This window comes from Rhinatrema bivittatum, chromosome 4 (assembly GCF_901001135.1).
Source record: "Rhinatrema bivittatum chromosome 4, aRhiBiv1.1, whole genome shotgun sequence".
Classification (NCBI taxonomy): Eukaryota; Metazoa; Chordata; class Amphibia; order Gymnophiona; family Rhinatrematidae; genus Rhinatrema; species Rhinatrema bivittatum.
In genome coordinates, this window is record NC_042618.1 from 252,330,864 (window position 1) to 252,350,874 (window position 20,011).

The following is a 20,011-nucleotide window of genomic DNA, read 5'->3' on the forward strand; positions in this document are numbered from 1 at the left end:
TTTTGGGCAGGGAAGACTTAATACCCCCTCTGCCTGCTCCACTCCCCACATTCCCTTAGCTCTCTTTGCTTCCTATGCCCCCTTGACCTGACCTTCTCTCTTCCCCTCCCAGGACCTCATCCCATCGATCCATCCCCCAGCAGGTTTTTTCTTTACTCCTCCTTAGTTAGCTCCCCTCCTCTGCAGGCTTGGTTCACCTATCCTTTCACTGCTCCCTAGCCCTCATTTCTCCTCAGCATGATAGATTTCCCTTCATTGGCAAGCTCTTCTCACCTTTCAATTTTTTATTCCCCCTCCTCCAAAGGCTTTTATATGCCCTCCCTGAGCCAAGGCATAGCTCTTTTTCTGGAACGATTCCTGCCTTCCATCCTCTGCAGCAAACACTTCTCCCCACATTCAAAGATTCCAGGCCAGAACCAGTCCTATGCCCAGAGTCCACCACCTGAATGCCATGAGACCTGTCAGCTCAGCAGTCAGCATTTCCACAGCTCCAGAGCCATAGCTGCATGGGGCACATCCCACTCTCAGCTTGGAAAACTCAGAGATAATGGTTGTCTCCTGTAGAATATAACAGGGGAATGTGTTTTGTTTTTTTTTGTGGACAAGGGAAATTGTGTTCTCTTCCATTTCCCCTCAATTCATACCCTAATCACAGCCCATCTCAATACTGGAGCTGCCAAGAAGATGACATTTTTAAGAAAGAGGTTTTCAGGCCATAGCATCATATGCCACCAACAATAACCTCCCCCTCCCCCATTCATCCAATAAAATACTTTATTTACCCCAATGACCAAATGGTTGGAAGAGAAGAGCAAATACCACCTGCCTCCCACCCTTATCCCAACCCAGTTAGCACAGAAACTTTACCAAACTTAAAATAATTTTATAACCTTTTAGTCTGTAGTTTGAATCTATCCTTTATCTATGCTTTAACTTGGCTTTCTCTTAGTTTCTTCTCTGCCTAGTCGTATATTTCCTTTTAAAAGTTATTTTCTGGTTTTCCTCTCATTTCTTTATCATTTTTATTATTTTCCCTCCATGTGTATATCTTTTTCTATCCACCGGATTTCTCTCCACAACTGTCTTCTCACCTCCTCCTAGTCTCACCTGCTCCCGCCACTTTCCTACCTCTCCTAACACCTTAATGATCCTCTTTCTTCTCACAACCCTTCTCTTGGTTGACCTCCCCTAGCAACCCCCCTTCTCTTCATCCCAGTCCTCTTAACCTTTCTTTCCTCTTACGTTTCCTACACTTAACCCCTCACTCAGTTCCTCTTTTTATCACAGTTCATATCCTCTCTCCCAGCTTGTTTATCCTTCACCCAGCTCCTGTCCCCTTCTCCCAAGCCATATCCCCTCTCAGAGCTCTCAGATCATCTTTCCCTCATAGCCTGTGTCTTAGAGCCTCTCCTACTTCCATAACTCCATTAACAATCCATCTCCAGTCCCTCTTCTTCTCACAGTTCTTTTCCTCATTTCCTAGCCTGGACTCCTTTAGTTCCCCTCCAGCAACTCTGGTTCTTACATCCTGCATTTACTCCTCTCTCTCTCAACTTCACTATCAGCCCATCTTCCCTTTAGAGTTCCTCTCCTCCTGTCCCAGCTAGAATTCCTTATTTCAGTTCCTCTCCCAGATTCTGATAGCTTCTATTCCCTCTTTCACTTTTCCAGTCCCTCTATCAGAAGCTCTCCCTCTGTCCCTATTCCACTGCACCTCAAGACAGACCAAAGGCAGGAAGTTTGTCCTCCTATACTGCTGCTGCTCTCTTGTCTCCTGCAACCCATTGGTCAGACATTCCATAGCCAACCAATAAACGTCAGGGGGAGACGAGTGCAATAGCAGGAAGACAGAAGTACTTCCTTCTTGTCCTTCCCCACAGCCCTGAAGCATGATGCTCTATATTCCTGATCCACACACTTCTTGGGACTTCAGTTTTTGTCTGCATATTTCTATTTCTAGTTTTTGGTCACTTGTGTTTTTGGTGAGGGTCTATCTGTATTGTGTATGTGGCCATGTGTAGCTCTGTGTAAAGATCTGTAGCAGTTCAGACTGAAGCAATTTCTTCCTGCCCTCCCAAAGCTTTGCAACATGGAGCTCTCAGTTCCCTATACACAGGAGTACAGAAGACAATATTGGGGGTGTTCAAGCACTCACAGAGCTGACATCTATGATTCTAATGACAATAATGCCAACTAGTGGTGCACAAACTCTTGTGAAAGGTCTAGAAGTTAGGAGAGGTTCTTTCTGATCAGACATGTAGCAAGTTTTGACCTATCACTGTGACTATCAGATGTGCTTATCTTATAAGAAAGCCACTTCATAACTAACCACAAGTATATGATGTTTTTCTTACCTGTAGCTTTTTGGGATTTAGCGAAGATACCAACTGCAATCATCAATAATGAAAACACCTACAAAATAATGCAGCATCTAAATTGTTTGCAGAACAAAGATACACAACTTACAATTTTATTTTGCTTTTCTAAGGCTAAGTAAATATACAGAATATTGAATTCTAAATTCTTGATCAAGGTTGCAGAATGCAATATGTGAGATTGCTGAAGAGAAATAGCCAGCAGTCAGCACAGGTAAGCATTTTTAAAACTCATAGGTTGGCTCTGCTAATCTCATAATGCATGAGATTAGCAGAGCCAACCCACAAATTTCCATGTGCAAATGAGGATCTTGTAAGAGTAGGACAACTGCAACAAGGTCACCCCCATGCCCAAATGCAGGAAGAAGAACAGGTCAATTGGGGCAAGAATACACCCCCTTCCCTGAGGCAGGCCAATGGTGGCAAGGATCCATCTCCCCTTGAGGCAGAAATGTGCCTGATCATGGCAAGCCCTCCCTTCCCTTCCCCGGAGGAAGAGCAGGCCAATTGCGGCAAGATCTCCAGAGGCAAGAGGAAGAGTAAACCAAAGATGGTGAAGATCGCCCTCAACCCCATGGAGGAATGAAGATCACTACTCTGGAGACCTCTCTGTATTGGGGCTGATCATTGCTCCATGGAGGTGGCACTTTGAACAATCCAGGAGATAATTCACTGTCTGGCAGCTGGCCTCATTACGAAATCTGCTGGAGACAGTGGGTAAATGGGAGGTGTTCCTTTTCCTTTCTATGTATGTTTCCCACTGCTTGGAGGAAGTGGGCATATTGATAACCACTAAGCATTTGGGGAATTGCAGGTTTGGAGCTCAAGGGGTGAAGTGTGGTATGCGCTCTTTTCCTCCTGCACTTTTCCTTGCCCCTCCTCTCTTCTACTTCCTTCCACACTCTCCCTCTTTTCTCCCTTCTACCCTCTCACTCCTATCTTCTCCATCTCCCCCTACTCCCAATCCCTCCCTTTTACTCTCCTATACACCTACCCCACTCCAGGACTGGAAAATGTCTTTACACAAGGTCATCTGGGTGCTTAAAATTTGGCAACTTGGGACATAAAAATTCAGAAAAGTGAAAATAAAAATAAAGGAAAAGAACAAGACAAATATAAAAAAAAAAAAATTAAACTAAAAAATTGAATAAGGAAAGTAGCCCAACAAAATATCAACAACAAAAAAGAGTGAAAAAGTGAGAAAAAATTAAGGAAGAAACTTTCTTGGCTTCCAAAACTTTTTGACTGGTACCTAAGTTTTCTAAATATATTTCTACCCTGACCCTTCTCTCTCTTTCTACTCCACCATGCACACTCCCATAAAATTGTTAAAATTAAAAGGAGAAAAAAAGATAAAAGCACATAACAGTGCTAATAACAGTAATGAAAGTTCCCAGGTTTTGGTACTGGTCCATGTTGTCTCTGGCCAGATTATGTTTCTGGCCTGGTGGTAGGATACAACATATTTTGTTGCTGTAGTTGGCATTTCTCCTCTTCAGAACTATAGCCATTTATGGCCAAATGAAAAAGTGTGCCCTCACCCTGCACAACACACAACACTATAAGCTGCGAGACTTAATTTTTTTATATTTAAAAAAGCAAGATTTTGTACCGTAAACAGGTTCTCCATAGACAACAGAATAAATTAGCTACGATATGTGAGTGACATCATCTGAGGGTGCCAAATAGACCCATTTCTCTAGCTCGGTAAAGTTATACTACTGTACATATGCAGGACCTCCCATGCATGTACTGCCCCGTGAGCCCCCCAGTCAATTGTAAAGCTAAATTTTAGCTAAGTAGTTGACTCTTCAGAGAGGCAGGTGGAAATTTAGCATGGCTAATAAATCCTGCTGTCTATGGAGAACCCCATTTACAGTAAGTAAACTTGCTTTCTCTGTCGACAAGCAGGGCTGAATTAGCCATGACAAGTGGGGAGTCCCAAGATGAGGGTTGCATAGCAGAGCATTTATTGAAAAAACAACCCAGAACTGCACCTCAGCCCCCCCCCCCCCCCCCCCTTGCAGAGTGAACTTCAGGAGGAACAGGCCGCACAAAACTGTTTGCCCAAAGATATTGTCGTTTCTTGAGAGATTGTCTAGACCAGCAGTTCTCTATGCCAAGAACACGTAGGTGTGTCGCCACACTTCTCGGTCCCCCACTGACCCAGCTGCTCCATGGTCCTCCTCTGCCCGGGCTTAAAATGCTGACAGCCCGGGCAGAACGCAGCAGGACAGCTGGAGTCAGCGGTATTGGCATGCTCTCTTCTTCCCACACCCCGGAAGAGGAAGTGGTGAGCAGCGGGTACATGCGCAGGAACTAGAGACCATGCTAGTGCGGGCAGCATCGGCCCGAAGAAAAGAAGAGAGGCGTGGCCTGAAGGATGAGCAGTGCAGCTCGGAGTAAAATAAGGAACAACATCAACCCTTGCGGCCGATGGGACTCCTTTCTCCACGAGGGCTGAAAATGAAGGAGGTTGCTGCTGCCTTTAGGGTTGGGAGGAGGCTGCTGCTGCCGCTAGTTCGGGGGGGAGGGGGAGGAGAGAGAGTGAATGAGCAAGCATGTGTGTTTGAGATCCTGTGTGTGTGAGTGAGAGATTGCATGTATGTGAATGATTGAGAGCCTGTATATGTGAAAGAGAGTATGTCTGTGATTGAGAGACTGCGTGTGAGAGAGAGAGCATGAATGTAAGTGTATGATTGAGAACCTGTATGTGTAAGTTTGTAATTAAAAACCTGTTTGTGTGAAAGAGTGTGTGTGTATGATTGAGATCCTTTGTGTTTGAGAGAGATTTATTTTATTTATTTATTTTTAGTTTTTATAAACCGACGTTCCTGTATAAAATACATATCATGTGTATGTATGATTAAGAGCCTGTGTGTATAAGTAAGAGAGAGAGCATGTGTGTCTGTGTGTGATTGAGGGCTAGTTTAGGTGAGGGAGTATGTGATTGAGAGCCTGTATGTAAATGAGAGAAAGAGAGAGAGCATGTCTGTAAGCATGTGAATGAGAGTCTGTGTGTGAGAGAAAAAGATAGCATGTATTTATGTGATTGAAAGCCTGTGTGTGTGTGTGTAAGAGTGAAAAGTTAGACAGCATGTGTGTAAATGTGTAATTAAGAGCCTATATAAGTGAGAGAGAAAAAGCATTTGTATATGTGAGTGATTGAGAGCCAGTGTGAGAGAGAGCGCTGGTGTGTGACTGAGAGAGAGGAGAAAATTCCAAGCAAACTACCCCTCCTCCTTCTAATTCAAAACAATCTCAGGACACCTGGATATCAAACGTTCCCAGGGATACAGAGCAAAAGTTTTTTGTAACTTTATTATTTTTCATTACTGGGTCTTTGTGTCTGCTATTTTGAAATATTTTATTGGTATCTAGAAATTTTTTATATTAGTTTTTAATTATTGGATATTCCATTCATTAGCTGTTTTGAAATAATCTGTTCTTTTTGTTAGTATGGTTTTACTGCTACTGATTTTATATTTCTTGATTTGTTTTATAAGGATTTATTTATTTATTTGCAAATTTTTGTATACCGACATTCGTTAGGATAACATCACATCGGTTTCCATGTAACATAAAGTAGCCAATTGGGCTTTACAAAGAACTGATAGGCGAACTGGGTAGCAGGGAAGGTGGGGGGGAGGAAACAGGGGTAAGGCTGTACAAATTAACAAGCAATTATAAAATGGATGGATATATGCAATGGAAACATTATATACAGGAGAACTTATTTACAGAAATAATCAGGGAGGGGCGTTGCAAGGTGGGTAGAGCGGTTAAATACTTGGTGGGCGAGGGGAGGAGGGGGATCAAGGGTTTGCTTAGGGGGAGGTGAGAGGGGGTGGGAGAGGAGTAGAGGGTAGGTGGGTTGGTGATGGGAGATGGGTAGGGGGTGATGTTTCTTTTTTTCCTTTGTTACACTGCATACAGAGACTCTGGCTTGTTGCGGTTTCCAATTCAGTTTTTGTCTGCATGCTTCTAGTTATGCGTTTTGGTCTCTTTATTCTTTGTTGGGTGAGGGTTAGCACATGTGATTCAGGTGAGATTTCTTACTTTCATCTATAATTGCGCAGACCACCTGGTTTGCATTTCTGTTATTCAGAGGCAGAGCCTCTCACAAAGCTATTGGTAAAGAAAGCACCAGAGAAGGTCCAGTGGTTTGGGAAAGCAGAGAAGGCCTTCAGAGCCTTAAAGAAAGCAATATACTCTGAACCAGTCCTGATAAGCCTGGACTTCACCGAACCCTTCATGGTGCAAACTGATGCCTCAGAAGTTGACTTGGGAGCCGTCTTAGTCCAGAAAAAGAATGGATAAGAACATCCTGTGACATACATCAACTGGAAGCTGATGCCACAGGAGAGACGTTACTCAACTGTTGAGGAGGACTTGGCAGTCCTTGTGCTACTACCTGCTGGGACGGCAGTTCAAGCTCATAATGGACCATCAACCACTCCTATGGATCAATAGGTACAAGGACTCCAATGCGAGAGTAATGAGATGGTTCCTAGCCCTGCAGCCTTTCAACTACAAGATCTGACACAGGGCAGGAAAGGAGAATGCTAATGCAAGAGAGGTGTCCCTTGTACAGGCAGATGCTCATCCCAGCAAAGCTTAGCTGAGGATGAGGGTATGTGAGGGAGTGTATAGAAAAATCCCTCAGACTACTTTAAATGACTGGGCACAGCAGTCTTTCTAGTCCTCCTTAAGGTTGAGACCTGCAGGGAATCCTGGGTGAAGAGAGGAGCCCTTCACCAGAGTATGAGGCCTTAGGGCGTAGAAGGGTTAAAAGGGCCCCGGGGAGCTGACGGAGTCCCTACATACACAAAGACCTGCTACTTCTCAGGTTGGTTAAGACTCTCTTCTTAAAGAACTCTTTGTTTAAAGACTTTACTGTTTAAAAACTGTGTTGCCCGAGGTAAAGATTATTTGCCTGAAGTGTTTGTTTTTCCATTTGCACTGCCTGTTTGAAATACACAAAGTGAAGGCCTGCTGCCATTTTGTTTTTCCACTAAATAAAAGTGCACTTAAACCACACCTAGAGTCTACTTGTTGTTTCCTCTGTCTGTTACCAATCCACGTATCACTCCAGCCAACAGGGTCCCTGAGTTCTGGAATTCGGCACTTCTGGAGGTGAAAGTAGAAGCAAATTATCTTTCTTTTACTAAGAAGGTGAAGTATGGCTTTTTCCACTTTGATGGGGTCCTGGCTTACAGTTACCTTTATGGCAGGATAGTCCGAGGTAGGTAGGAAGGTGGTTTCTTGGTTGAGTAATATAGGGTGGGTGTTTTGTTTTTATGCTTGATTTTATTGTTTTTAGTAGCTTTATTTTATATGTATTGAATATTATAGTTGTGCACTGCTCTGGCCAGATCTGGTATTTGTTGAGTGGTATAATATAATCAATCAATAAATAAATAAATACTAGGACCAAAGATGGTGCGTTTTGTTTTTGTTAAAGCTATCTCCAGAGCCCCAAACTGGGAGCTCAGCCAGAGATTCAGTTTGGGTTCTAAACTTGGACAATTCTCAAGTATGTACCTTACTTACTTCTCCCTACCCTGTACCTGACATTCATTCCTCATCATCCACTATCCCTTCTTCACTCTTGTCCACCCTGTTCTCCTTAATCACTGCCCATACCCCAGGGCTTTCATTCACTACTGCTTCCATTCTGTGGCTCTTACCCTCTCTTCTTTCCTCTCGGTGCCCCCAAACCATGGAAAGCCTCCAAAAACACCTCTGAGCACAGGTGTCGATAGAATCTACCTCTTGTTGTGACTGCATGATATCTCCTATCAGATGACATCAGAGGTAAATCTCTTTATGCTCTAAGTCCATACTCTTCTATTAGATGTGATTATACATATCATTGTATAAATGTAGTTAAGCAGAGGTGTGATGGTTGAAGCCTGGCCATTTGGGAGATTTTATGCAGCTACAGTTGGAGGTAAGCTATACAGGCCATGATCCCCCAAAAGAAGCTGGAAACTCAATTGGAGATCCAGAGTTTGGCTCAAAATCTTGAATTTCTGGGTAAATCCTGGAGAGCTTTCAGCTGTGTCCATCTGTGATCGTTGGCAATCTTCCTCAATATACCTGTTTTTTTAAATTATTACTAGCTTCCTCTGTGCTAACATTCTCTCTACCCATCTGGCATATTTCTCTAAAGCACTTGAAATTCTGACTGGATTGAGTGCTAATTTTTATGAAACTTTAAAGGGCCAAAGAGAGGACACCACAAGTCAATGGGCAGACAGTGGCAATACAATGCATCAGGCAAGGTTACAATATTAACAGCAGTAGTATGGCTGCATTAGGTTACCATGGTTTCAATCCTAACAGCACTGATGATAACCTGCACAGAGCAGAACTTACAGCCCTAACATCAGTAGTATAGCTACATCAGGCTTCCAAGAAGGCTGGGGTAACCTGCATGGACTGACCATGCAGGCCAGGAATTGTCATTAGGCTTGTGTCTAGGGTTATAAAAATTTTGGATTTGTTGCCTTCCCTCCAGCTCTGCTGATTCTCACTCAGCAATGAAGAGTCCTCTCCTTCCTGATCCAGCCCCTTCCCTCCCAAGCAGTATGTAGGGAACAAGAAGGGAAGAGGAAAACTGGAGCAAACATACCAGAGGAGCTACTCTTCTCCTTAATCCAGTCCCTCCCCTCCTGTCATTCAAGGACAAGAGGACAGGGGATAAGCCTAGAGCTAATAGAGTAAAGGGGGAACATTTTAGGGAGTTTAGGAAGGGCTGAGAGGAGGATCATTGGGGGGTAAAGGAGAGGCTAGTGTCTGTGTTTGAGAGAGAAGGGAACAGGGCTGAGGTGGCAATGTTTGTGTATGTGAGAGAAAGGGGATTGGTGTTAGGTTTGTGTGTATATGTGCCAGATTGGATGAGAGATTAGAGAAGGAATACAAGGGGGAGTAGGACCAAAGAACAGTAAGAACAATTACCTCCTCCCTCTTCCTCACACTGGAATTCAAATCTTTACTCCCTTGATCTCAGATTCTATCCCCCAAATCTTGGAACCTCTCTTCCTTCCTACCTTTTCCTTCTCTCCAGATCCTAGAACCCACTGCTGAACCACTCATACTTCTTCTACCCCTTCCTCAGTCTCAAAATTTCCCTCCTCTCTCCTTCCATCCCAGATTCCTGATCTTTCCCATCTCCCATTTTCCCTATCCCTGGTCATCCCTCCCTCTCCCCCATCCATCTTCAGTCTTCTTTCCTTCTCACACTCCTTCTCCCATCATCTCCTTGCCCCATTTCTGGTCATATTCTTTTCTTCTCCCCATCATCTCCTTCTTGTATTGATACTTGAGATCCGTTTTCCTCAGCCAATAAAAACAAAACAGTAAACTAAAATTCCCTCTCAGTTTAATGTCTTACTGTTCCACTATTAATCAGAAAGTTCAGGTTTTGCTAACAGAATACAAATTTATGATTTGTCATCAATGACATCAATGTATTGTAATATGAGCAGTGAACATGGGCTATACAAACATAAGATTTACAAATCAAGGGGTGTTTGAGTTCAAATAGATAGAGAAAAAAAAGAAAAACCTGTACAGAGCGGATCAGGGAACAGACAGGATATTTCAGGGGCTATTTATTTAATTATTTTAATATCTACTGAACTGAGCTAAATTCATTTTCTTCTGCCACTATTCCTCTCTTCTCTACACCAGCCTCAGATGGTCTCTCCCACCCTGTTGTGATGTCATGATGACAGGGCGATGGCTTATAAAAGGCAAAGCTGCCTGGGGTTATTTGTATTTCAAAGGAAGGCAGCAAGCAGTGAGCATCTCTGCTGTCTGAGCCTCTGGATATCAGAAGCCTGAATGACCTGAAGCTTCTGGAACTGAACTACAAGTGACAGAACAATGGTGAGGCTATTGCAACATAAAACTAAATTCAACATAAAACTAAATTCAACATAAAATTGTAATCAACATAAATTCAACATAAAATTCTATCTCCTCATCCTACTTCCCTTTTCCTCCCTAATGTTCCTCTTCTCTTATGTCAGCTCTAAGCACAACTTTTGGGGAGAGCTAAGGAATAAGTTTATTTTATTCTTATTTTAGAGGGCTTGTAATATTTTTCTGTTTTTTGAATAGCGATAGCCTTTTATCTGTATATTTTTCTAGATATTGAAATTGCTGTGTATTTGTTTAAGCAAAAACATATATATATGTATACAAAAAGAGGTTGGCTAAACAGCTTTGGGCAGCTGAGTCAGTGCATTGCAGGGGGCAATCAAGTCCTCAGTCTGCTTTGAACCTGAAGGAGACAGCTATACATACAAATTATTGGGGAGAGCTAAGGAAAAAGCTTAAATTAGTTAGCCAAATCTGGGGGAGGGTCTGTTCAAAATCAATAGAAGATAAAGTGTCCAGTGAACAGCCCTGGCCAAGTGTTAACTGTTTAACACCCTCCCACCCTTCCCCTCTACCCACCCACCCCTAGGTTTGTTTTTCTGATATAGTCTGCCTAAATACATAATTGGCAATAAGATAAATTAGAAATCTGGTATTTCCTTAGGTGTTATCCATCAAATACATTTACCAAAATCAGGACTATCCAATGTAACTATTGTAGAGCCTTTATTCTGAGGGAAATCATCTGGAAAGTTAAGGCTTGCCCCATTTGTTCAGAACTCTCTTCCTGGAAAAAGGAGCTGGCTGAAGTTAAAGGTGAATTAGCTGCAATAAAGAAAGTTTGACCCACTTTACATTATTCAAGAATTAATTCCCCATTACCACAGATAAACCAAAAGTCAAGGAAAAAGGGGTTTACAGTGGACTCAGGTAGGATAAGACCTGTGACCCACAGACATCCGTTCTTGACAGCTGTGCAGCCCACAAGTCTACCCTTCCACTCACACAGGGCTTTAAGGAACTCAAAAAACAACAGGATTACAGTGGGTGCTGGTAGAATTAGACCTGTGAAGCGGAGACACACGCTGTATCAAGTGACACAAGTACAAAATGCCTTCTCTGTATTAGATAATGAAGAAGCTCTTGCGAAAGAGATTGAAGGGATCTGAAAAGAAAGAAAAAACCCAATGCATACAGAAATTCCATAATACAATCAGTAAATAAAGGAAAAAGCTCATTGTGCTAGGTGACTCTGTCATCAGAGGCACTAATCTGGGAACTCATAGCGAGGGAAACACTACAGTTAAAAGCCTCCCAGGATCATCGGCCAGCAGAAATGCTATTCAAATAGTCAAAGTGATCAAAGAAGAAAGCAAAGACTCTAAAGTTGATATCATCCAACTGGGAACCAACGACCTTGCTAGAAACAGCATCCAAGTAGTACAGAGAGATTTCCAGTCCCTAGCGAAGCAGATTAGTCACATGGCAACAACCATTGCCTTTTCAGAAGTGTTACCTGTTCATGGAAAGGGGAAGGAAAGGCTAAGCCATATTAATAACTTCAATGCATGGCTCAAATCCTGGTGTAAGGAACAAAGTTTTGGATTTATTGGGGGCTGGGGGCCATGTATGGAACAGTAAAAAGCTCTTTGTCAATGATGGCTTACATCTGTCTGTGGCAGGAAAAAGGATCCTAAGGCATAAATTCAAATCCTATGTCATAAGGCATTTAAACTAGATGCCGGGGATGGCAGAAAGAAATTAGAATATCACCCCCAAATACAAATGCAATGGAAAAGGGTGAAGTGGATAACAAAACTCAACTAAATAAGTCACTAAAGGAGTCCAAGAAAAGCAGTAACCTGAATGAGAAAAGCTGGAAAGCTATGAGCACAAATGCTCATAGTTTGGGCAATAAAATCCCAGATCTGCAAGCCCTAATGGTGGAGGCGGACTTGGACGTTGTAGCTGTCACAGGGACATGGTTCATGGAATCTCATGATTGGGATATGGCAATACCGGGCTATAACTTGTTAAGGAAGGACAGAGAGGACAGGAAAGGGGGAGGAGTGGCTCTTTATATCAGAAACAATATCCAAGCATCTGAGCTGCAAGGAAGATGGGGCAAAGAAGAAGCACTATGGGCCGACCTAAAAAAAGATGATGGGGCATCCATTTTTATTGGAGTGGTTTACAGGCCTCCAAATCAAATGGAAGAATTTGACAGAGATCTGGTTGAAGATATCCAAAAGATGGGAAAGAAGGGAGAAGTGATTGTTGGAGATTTTAATCTGCTGGATATAGACTGGAGAATCCCTTCTGCAGAATCTAACAGTAGTAGAGAGATAGTGGATGCCCTGCAAGGGGCTCTGTTCAAACAAATGGTAATGGGAGGGAGCTATACTCGATTTAGTGCTCTCTAATGGAGATAATGTCTCTAATGTCCAGGTGGGTGCCCACCTTAGTACCAGTGACCATCAAACGGTATGGTTTCATATCACAAATAGGATACGGAGAAGAAGCACGAAGACCCAAGTTTTGCAGTTCAAAAACACGGATTTGATGAAATGGGGAAGTACCTGGAGGAAGAACCAGAAGGCTGGGAGAACGAGAGAGATGTGGAACAACAGTGGACCAAACTAAAAGGAGCAATTACCAAGGCAACTAATCTATATGTTAGAAAAGTAAAGTAAAGCAAGAGAAGAATGAAACCTATCTGGTTCTCAAAGGAGGTTGCTGACAAACTAAAAACTAAAAGAACAGCGTTCAAGAAATATAAAGGATCCCAAAGGGAGGAGCACAAGGCAGAATATCTGGTGGAACTGAGGGAGACAAAGAAAGTAATCAAGACAGCAAAAAGTCAAGCGGAAGAAAAGATTGGCAAAGAGGTAAAGCGAGGTGGCAAAACAGTTTTCAGATACATCAGAGAAAGGAGAAAAGTTTCTTGTTAACTAGCGACGGTCCTTCTCCAGGGTCCTATTTAGTGAACACCGAACTGAAGTATTCATTTAATATTTCTGCCATTTCTTTGTCTCTCTCCACACATTGATCCTTTTTACCTTTCAATTTCACTATTGAAAGGTGAAATTGAAAGGTGAAAAGGATCATTGTGTGGAGAGAGACAAAGAAATGGCAGAAATATTAAATGAATACTTCAGTTCGGTGTTCACTAAATAGGACCCTGGAGAAGGACCGTCGCTAGTTAACAAGAAACTGGAGGGGAGTGGAGTAGATGTAACTCCGTTTACAGAAGAGAATGTATGGGAAGAGCTAGGAAATTTAAAAGTGGACAAAGACATGGGGCCTGATGAGGTTCATTCCAGGATTCTGAGGGAGCTCAGAGATGTGCTGGCGGGTCCGCTGCGTGACCTGTTCAATAGATCCCTAGAAACGGGAGTGGTGCCGAGTGATTGGAGAAGAGCGGTGGTGGTCCTGCTTCACAAGAGTGGGAGCAGAGAGGAGGCTGGAAACTACAAGCCGGTTAGCCTCACCTCGGTGGAGGAAAAAGTAATGGAGTCGCTGCTGAAAGAAAGAATAGTGAACTATCTACAGTCAGAAGAATTGCTGGACCAGAGGCAGCATGGATTCACCAGGGGACGGTCCTGTCAGACAAATCTGATTGACTTTTTTGATTGGGTGACTAGGGAATTAGACTGAGGAAGAGCGCTCGATGTCATCTACTTGGATTTCAGCAAAGCTTTTGATTCGGTCCCGCACAGGAGACTTGTGAATAAAATGAGAAGCTTAGGAGTGAGTGCCAAGGTGCTGGCCTGGATTGTAAACTGGTTGATGGACAAAAGACAATGTGTGATGGTAAATGGAACTTACTCTGAAGAGAGAGCGGTGTTAAGCGGAGTGCCATAGGGATCGGTCTTGGGACCATCCTGTTCAATATCTTTGTGAGCACTGAGACCACACCGAGAAGCGGGGAGGTGTAGAGAGTGAATGTCCGGTGTGATAACGCTGCCCCGAGGAACGGGGGAGCGTAGAGACAGGAACTCTGGTGTGGTAACGCAGAGACTATCCCGAGGAGTGGGGAAGTGTAGAGACAGGAACTCCGGTGAGGTAACGCTGAGGCTACCCCGAGGAGCGGGGAAGCATAGAGACAAGATCTCTGGTGAAGTTGCGCTGAGGCTACCCTGAGGAGTGGGGCAGTGCAGGACAAGTCCTGGAAAGGAAGTGCAAAGCAGGCCCCCGAGGAGCGGGTACCCAGAGCCAGAGTCCAAGGTTGAAGAGCAAGGATCCAAGGCAGGAACCGCAGGTCCGGAGGACGGAACAAGCACCACAGGAGCTCAGGGAACTCATTGCCAAGTCGGTTAGCGTAGGCCAAAGGATGTCCTTAAATATCACAGACTTGAGATGTCCAGGTGAAGGCCAGGTGGCGCGCGTGCCTAGGGAGGCCCGGAGTCGGAGTGTAGGTCGGCAGCATCCCAGCCACCACGTGGAGTCCCAAAAGCCAGGAGGAATACAGCAGTAGTGGCAAGCCACAGCGTACCAGGCGTGGAGAGCAGGGCATGACAAGATGTGAGTTGGGTCGGCTGTGGCCGCCCGCAATCGACGGTCATAACAATCTCCCAAATGCACCAAATGTGATACGAAGCTGGTACCCTACTGCACCGTTTGTGACATGCCCAGTGCTGCATGCTTTTTGGGACAGGGTGCTACAAGAGGTTCAGAAGTGTGCTGGGTTGAATTTATCTCTTACTGGTAAAATGATCCTGCTGTGAAAATTCCAGGCACTGTGAAACATCCGCCCGATGTTACTAAATTTGGCTACCTACCTATGGCACTAGCATGTAAAATGTATTTTATTGCATTGGGTGACTGAGGGGCTTCCCACTTTTGATCAATGGCAGAGGAAAATGATCCAAGCAATGCAGGTGGAATGTCTGGACACTTAAATAAATTTTCAAATGCCGGCGCACACCAATACCGTGAGATAAGCACGTGGCTGGGCAGTGTGCACGCCATGGGCATTTTCAATGGCCATTGCGTGCTGACCCGCTGAAGCATGCACTGTCAGCCGGTTTTAGGGGTCAAGGAGGAGAGGGGAAAAGGCAGGCAGGTTAGCTAGGGGGTTAGGAAGTTCCCTCCCAGTCCGCTCCTTTATTGGAGCGGCCTGGGAGGAAACTGGGGAAATGCCCTGGCGCATCAGCGTGCGTTTCTTAAAGAATTTCCCCCCCCCTTGCGCGTGTGAGTTGGCACCCGCGCGCAGGTATCTGATTTTATAACATGCTCGCGGCACATGTGAGGGCCAGTCTCTCCCAGCCTGACATCATCATGAAAGGCCAGCTCAAAGTCACGTGTGTTAGCACATGAAAGGGGACATTTCGGGCTCTGCCTTTATTGATGATATCAAGCTAGGGAGGCAGCCGAAAGGATTGATCACATCGCAGCAGGAAGTTTTGTGGTGCACAAGCAACTTTGATGCATCCATGTGATTGCGCCAGGAACTGCGTGTGTGGCTTTTAAAATCTCAGTTTAAGAATGCTAAATACTCTGTGACTTCTCAATATGTTGACATTTGGAGGAACTTGTATAACCAGCTAACCACTGAAATGAAAAACCACTTCTTGGCCCTGGGATATTCGATTGACTGAGACACTACATGTATTTCTAGGTGCTCAGTGAAAACTGCTTCTTGAGTAATTACTATTTCTGCTTAAAAAAAAAACCTGTGTCTGCAAGGACAATAAGGAATTTAAGACAAAAGGATGGGCAAATAAGAGTGTGAGTGTGGTATGTATGGAAGGGCTGAACGGTGTATGACTTAGGAACTGGTTCATATTTGGGGTGAGAGAACCTGTTCAAAATGGTGGGGGAAAAAAACAATAAAGTAAAAATGTAGTGACTTCTATCTAAAATATATGTTTCTGTATATTGTGACTATTTGTTATGTTACTACTGCAATAAAAATTATTTTGGAAAAAAACAAAACAAAAGGTAATTCTGGCAAATTCTAACCTAAAACATAAAATGATGTTTTATTTCTTCCACAATATTTAATTATGATCTATGTATTACTTTTAGAGTTTTATTGTGTCTGTTATTGAATTATTTATGTTAGTCCATGAATTGACTGTTTTATTATATGATCTACCCAGAAAGGTGAAATATAAATATTATGTTATATTATTTTTGGAAACTACCATTTAACTGCACTGTAAAACTTGATGGTGAAGTTTGTTACAATCTGTAAAAATGCTAATAAAGAAAGGTTTTTAGAAAGTAAGATCTGAAGAAAGTAAGAATGCAGAGTTCAAGAACATTTTCCAAGCATTTACAGCATCTTTTCTTGTTTCACTGACTATATTTGAATATCAAACAGTCTCTTCGAATTTCTACATAAACTGTAACCTCATTACCTCTTTACATTTAAAATAGTAACAGTCTGTTTATAATTAGATAAGTATAGTTTAAAGAATTCTGATTAGCTTATGAAGTCACAAATATTCACAATTAAATGTTCCGTAGATTAAAAAAGGCTAAATTTGCTTTTGGGTAGGGTTGTACAATTTTACTCACCCAACACAAAAAGCTGAAGAAAAAGATTGAATACTTAATCCATGGGTTAACAAAAGTGATGTTCTTTGGGCTTTGTAGGTGTTGTCTTTGATTCATGGCAATGTCATACAGCTGTCACAGGCCCAAAAAGATTCTTTTTTGCTACCGCAGGAGATTTGATGCACTGAGAAACAGCTTTGCTCTGCTCTCTTGCTTGGGTTTACCAGATTGCTGCCAAGTATTCAAACTGTCCCCAGCAACTGGATCCTTTTGTAGTTCAGAGCTGTGTGTCAAGCCACTGCTTCTGTAAAAAGGAAGTCTGAAAACAGAACCATATACATGTTTAAGTCTGCCTGCTACAACAGTCTTAAGCTACCAGAATTAAAGCACAGTGAGTCAAACGAAATGAATGCATATTGACATCAGGTAGATCGACTGGTAGATACACAGTATCTGTATGTTGAAAAGGAGCTATTTTGGACACTAAGGAATTTCTTATCCTTGGTTAAGTCAGAGTCAAATATGCAAAAGATCAACAGGATCGTGATGCTTTACATTTTGGCAATAGTTGTACTGAAATTAATTAATGTATTATAATGATTTCTTTTTCTACATTGTAGGTAGCATTCTCTTAATGTCATGGTTTCACCTGCTGTGCAGCCTCACCGTGCCTTGTTCCAGTATGCTGTGACGCCTTGTGGCACTCAAGCAGACAAGGACTTGGATACAGCAGAGGAGTTACACTCAGGCTCTGCTGTAACTTCAATGTGTTTATTTACAGTGCCACACTTAACACAGTCAGGATTGGCAAATACAGTTGCAAACCCAAAGACTACTCTCTAGTCTCAGCTAACAAGGCAGTTCCCAGAAGTCTGCCAGTTCTCCACTCTCAGTAAGTTTCACACTAGGCACTTCCAAACATCTGCTTACCTTCATAGTAACTCTTAGGCACTTCCCAGAAGCCTGCCTTCTTTCTCCCAGAGAGGTGTCTGGAGCTTCTACTCTCAGACAGGACCTGGAACTCCTGATCCCAGATCCATGGGGCCCATCCTCTCCCCACTGGCTCAGCAACTTATCCTACACTGTACTGGGCATGCCCTCCAAGCACCTCCCGTCCGGCAGGGTCCTGCACATAGCCATTCTCCCTCTAGGACAGTGGTTCTCAACCGGTGTGTCGCCAAGAACACGCAGGTGTGTCGCCACACTTCCCGGTCCCCCGCTGACCCAGCTGCTCCCCGGTCCTCCTCCGCCCGGGCTTAAAATGCGGTCAGCCCGGGCGGAACGCGGCAGGACAGCTGGAGTCAGCGGCACCGGCATGGTCTCTTCTTCCTGCCCCCCGCCCGCGGCCCGGAAGCGGAAGTGGTGAGCATCGGGTGCGTGCGCGGGAAGAAGAGACCATGCTAGTGTGTCAGCGTTGGCCCGAAGAAGAGAAGAGAGGTGCGGCTCTGAGGAATGAGCAGTACGGCTCAGAGAAAAAGGAAGAAGAACGTCAACCCCCGCGGCCGATGGGACTCTTCCTCTGCGAGGGCTGAAAATGAAGGTTAGGGTTGGGAGGAGGCTGCTGCTGCTGCTAGTTCCGGGGGGAGGGAGAGAGAGTGAATGAGCAAGCAAGCATGTGTGTGAGTGAGATAGCATGTGTGTGTGTGATTGAGAGCCTGTATATGTGAAAGAGAGTATGTCTGTGATTGAGAGCCTGCCTGTGAGAGAGAGAGAGCATGAATGTAAGTTTACAATTGAGAACCTGTATGTGTAAATTTGTGATTGAAAACCTATTTGTGTGAAAGAATATGTGTGTATGATTGAGATCCTTTGTGTGTGAGAGAGATTATGTGTATGAATGATTAAGAGCCTGTGTGTATAAGTAAGGGAGAGAGATATGTGTCTGTGTGATTGACAGCTGGTTTAGGTGAGGGAGCATGTGAGTATGTGATTGAGAGCCTGTGTGTAAATGAGAGAGAGAGAGCATGTTTGTAAGCATGGAAATGAGAGTCTGTGTGTGAGAGAAAAAGACAGCATATATGTGTGTGATTGAAAGCCTGTGTGTGTAAGCGTGAAAAGATAGAGAGCATGTGTGTAAATGTGTAATTAAGAGCCTATATAAGTAAGAGAAAAAGCATGTGTATATGTGAGTGACTGAGAGCATGTGTGTACAGGTGTGTCATTGAGAGCCAGTGTGAGAGAGAGAACTGGTATGTGACTGAGAGAGAGGAGAAAGTTCCAAGCAAACCACCCCTCCTCCTGCTAATTCAAAATAATCTCAGGACACCTGGATATCAAACGTTTCCAGGTATGCAGAGCAAAAACATTTTTTAATCCTTATTTTTCATTACTGGGTCTTTGTGTCTGCTATTTTGAAATATTTTATTGGTATCTAGAAATTTTTTATATGAGTTTTTAATTATTGGATATTCCACTCCTCAGGTGTTTCAAAATAATCTGTTCTTTTTGTTAATATGGTTTTACTGCTACTGATTTTATATTTCTGGATTTGTTTTATAAGGATGGGTGATGTTTCTTTTTTCCTTTATTACACTGCATACAGAGACTCTGGCTTGTTGCAGTTTCCAATTCAGTTTTTTCTGCATGCTTCTAGTTATGCGTTTTGGTCTCTTTATTTTTTGTTAGGTGAGGGGTCAGTACATGTGTCTCAGGTGAGGTTTTCTGCTGGCGTGTAGTTTCTGTGTAGGGCTCTATAGCAGCCTGACTTGGTCCGTTTTCCTAATAGGAGATGTATTGGTGTCTTAAGGCCTGGTGTAATATTTCAGTGTTGCCTTTTCTTAGGTAAGGTGGTTACTGTTTAAGTGCTGGAAATTGGTGCTGTTTTGGTATGGGATGTTTACTAGGGATGTGAATCGTTTTTGAACGATTAAAATTATCGTCAGATAATTTTAAAATCGTCCTAAATCGTTAGAGTGCACGATACAATACAAATGCCCCCGATTTATCGTCAGGGGCATTTGTATTGTATCGTTAAATAGGGCACGGGAATTATTTGGGGGAGGGCGGGAAAACCGGCACACCAAAACAACCCCTAAACCCACCCCGACCCTTTAAAACCAATTCCTTACCCTCCCCCACCCTCCCGAACCCCCCCAAAATGTTAAATTACCTGGTGGTCCAATATACTCTATAATAGGGGCTGATGAGTAAAGATGGCCGGTGCCATCTTTAAAGATGGCGCGGCCATGCAGTGCTCCTACCATGTGACAGGGGCCGGCCAATGGCACGGATACCCTGTCACA

General features: G+C 43.5%; 1 protein-coding gene across 2 annotated transcripts in view; it reads right to left on the bottom strand.

The window, feature by feature from the left end:
* Positions 1–20,011, bottom strand: part of LOC115090652 (tetraspanin-33-like) — a 174,746-nt gene that overhangs the window by 139,914 nt on the left and 14,821 nt on the right. For both annotated transcript variants that reach the window (XM_029600039.1, XM_029600037.1), the window contains exons 2-3: positions 16,791–17,088; positions 2,355–2,412 (exon numbers count right to left, since the gene is read on the bottom strand). In XM_029600039.1, coding sequence (XP_029455899.1) covers positions 2,355–2,412; positions 16,791–16,886 — 154 coding nt within the window. In that variant the 5' untranslated portion in view covers positions 16,887–17,088. The remainder of the gene's footprint in view (positions 1–2,354; positions 2,413–16,790; positions 17,089–20,011) is intronic.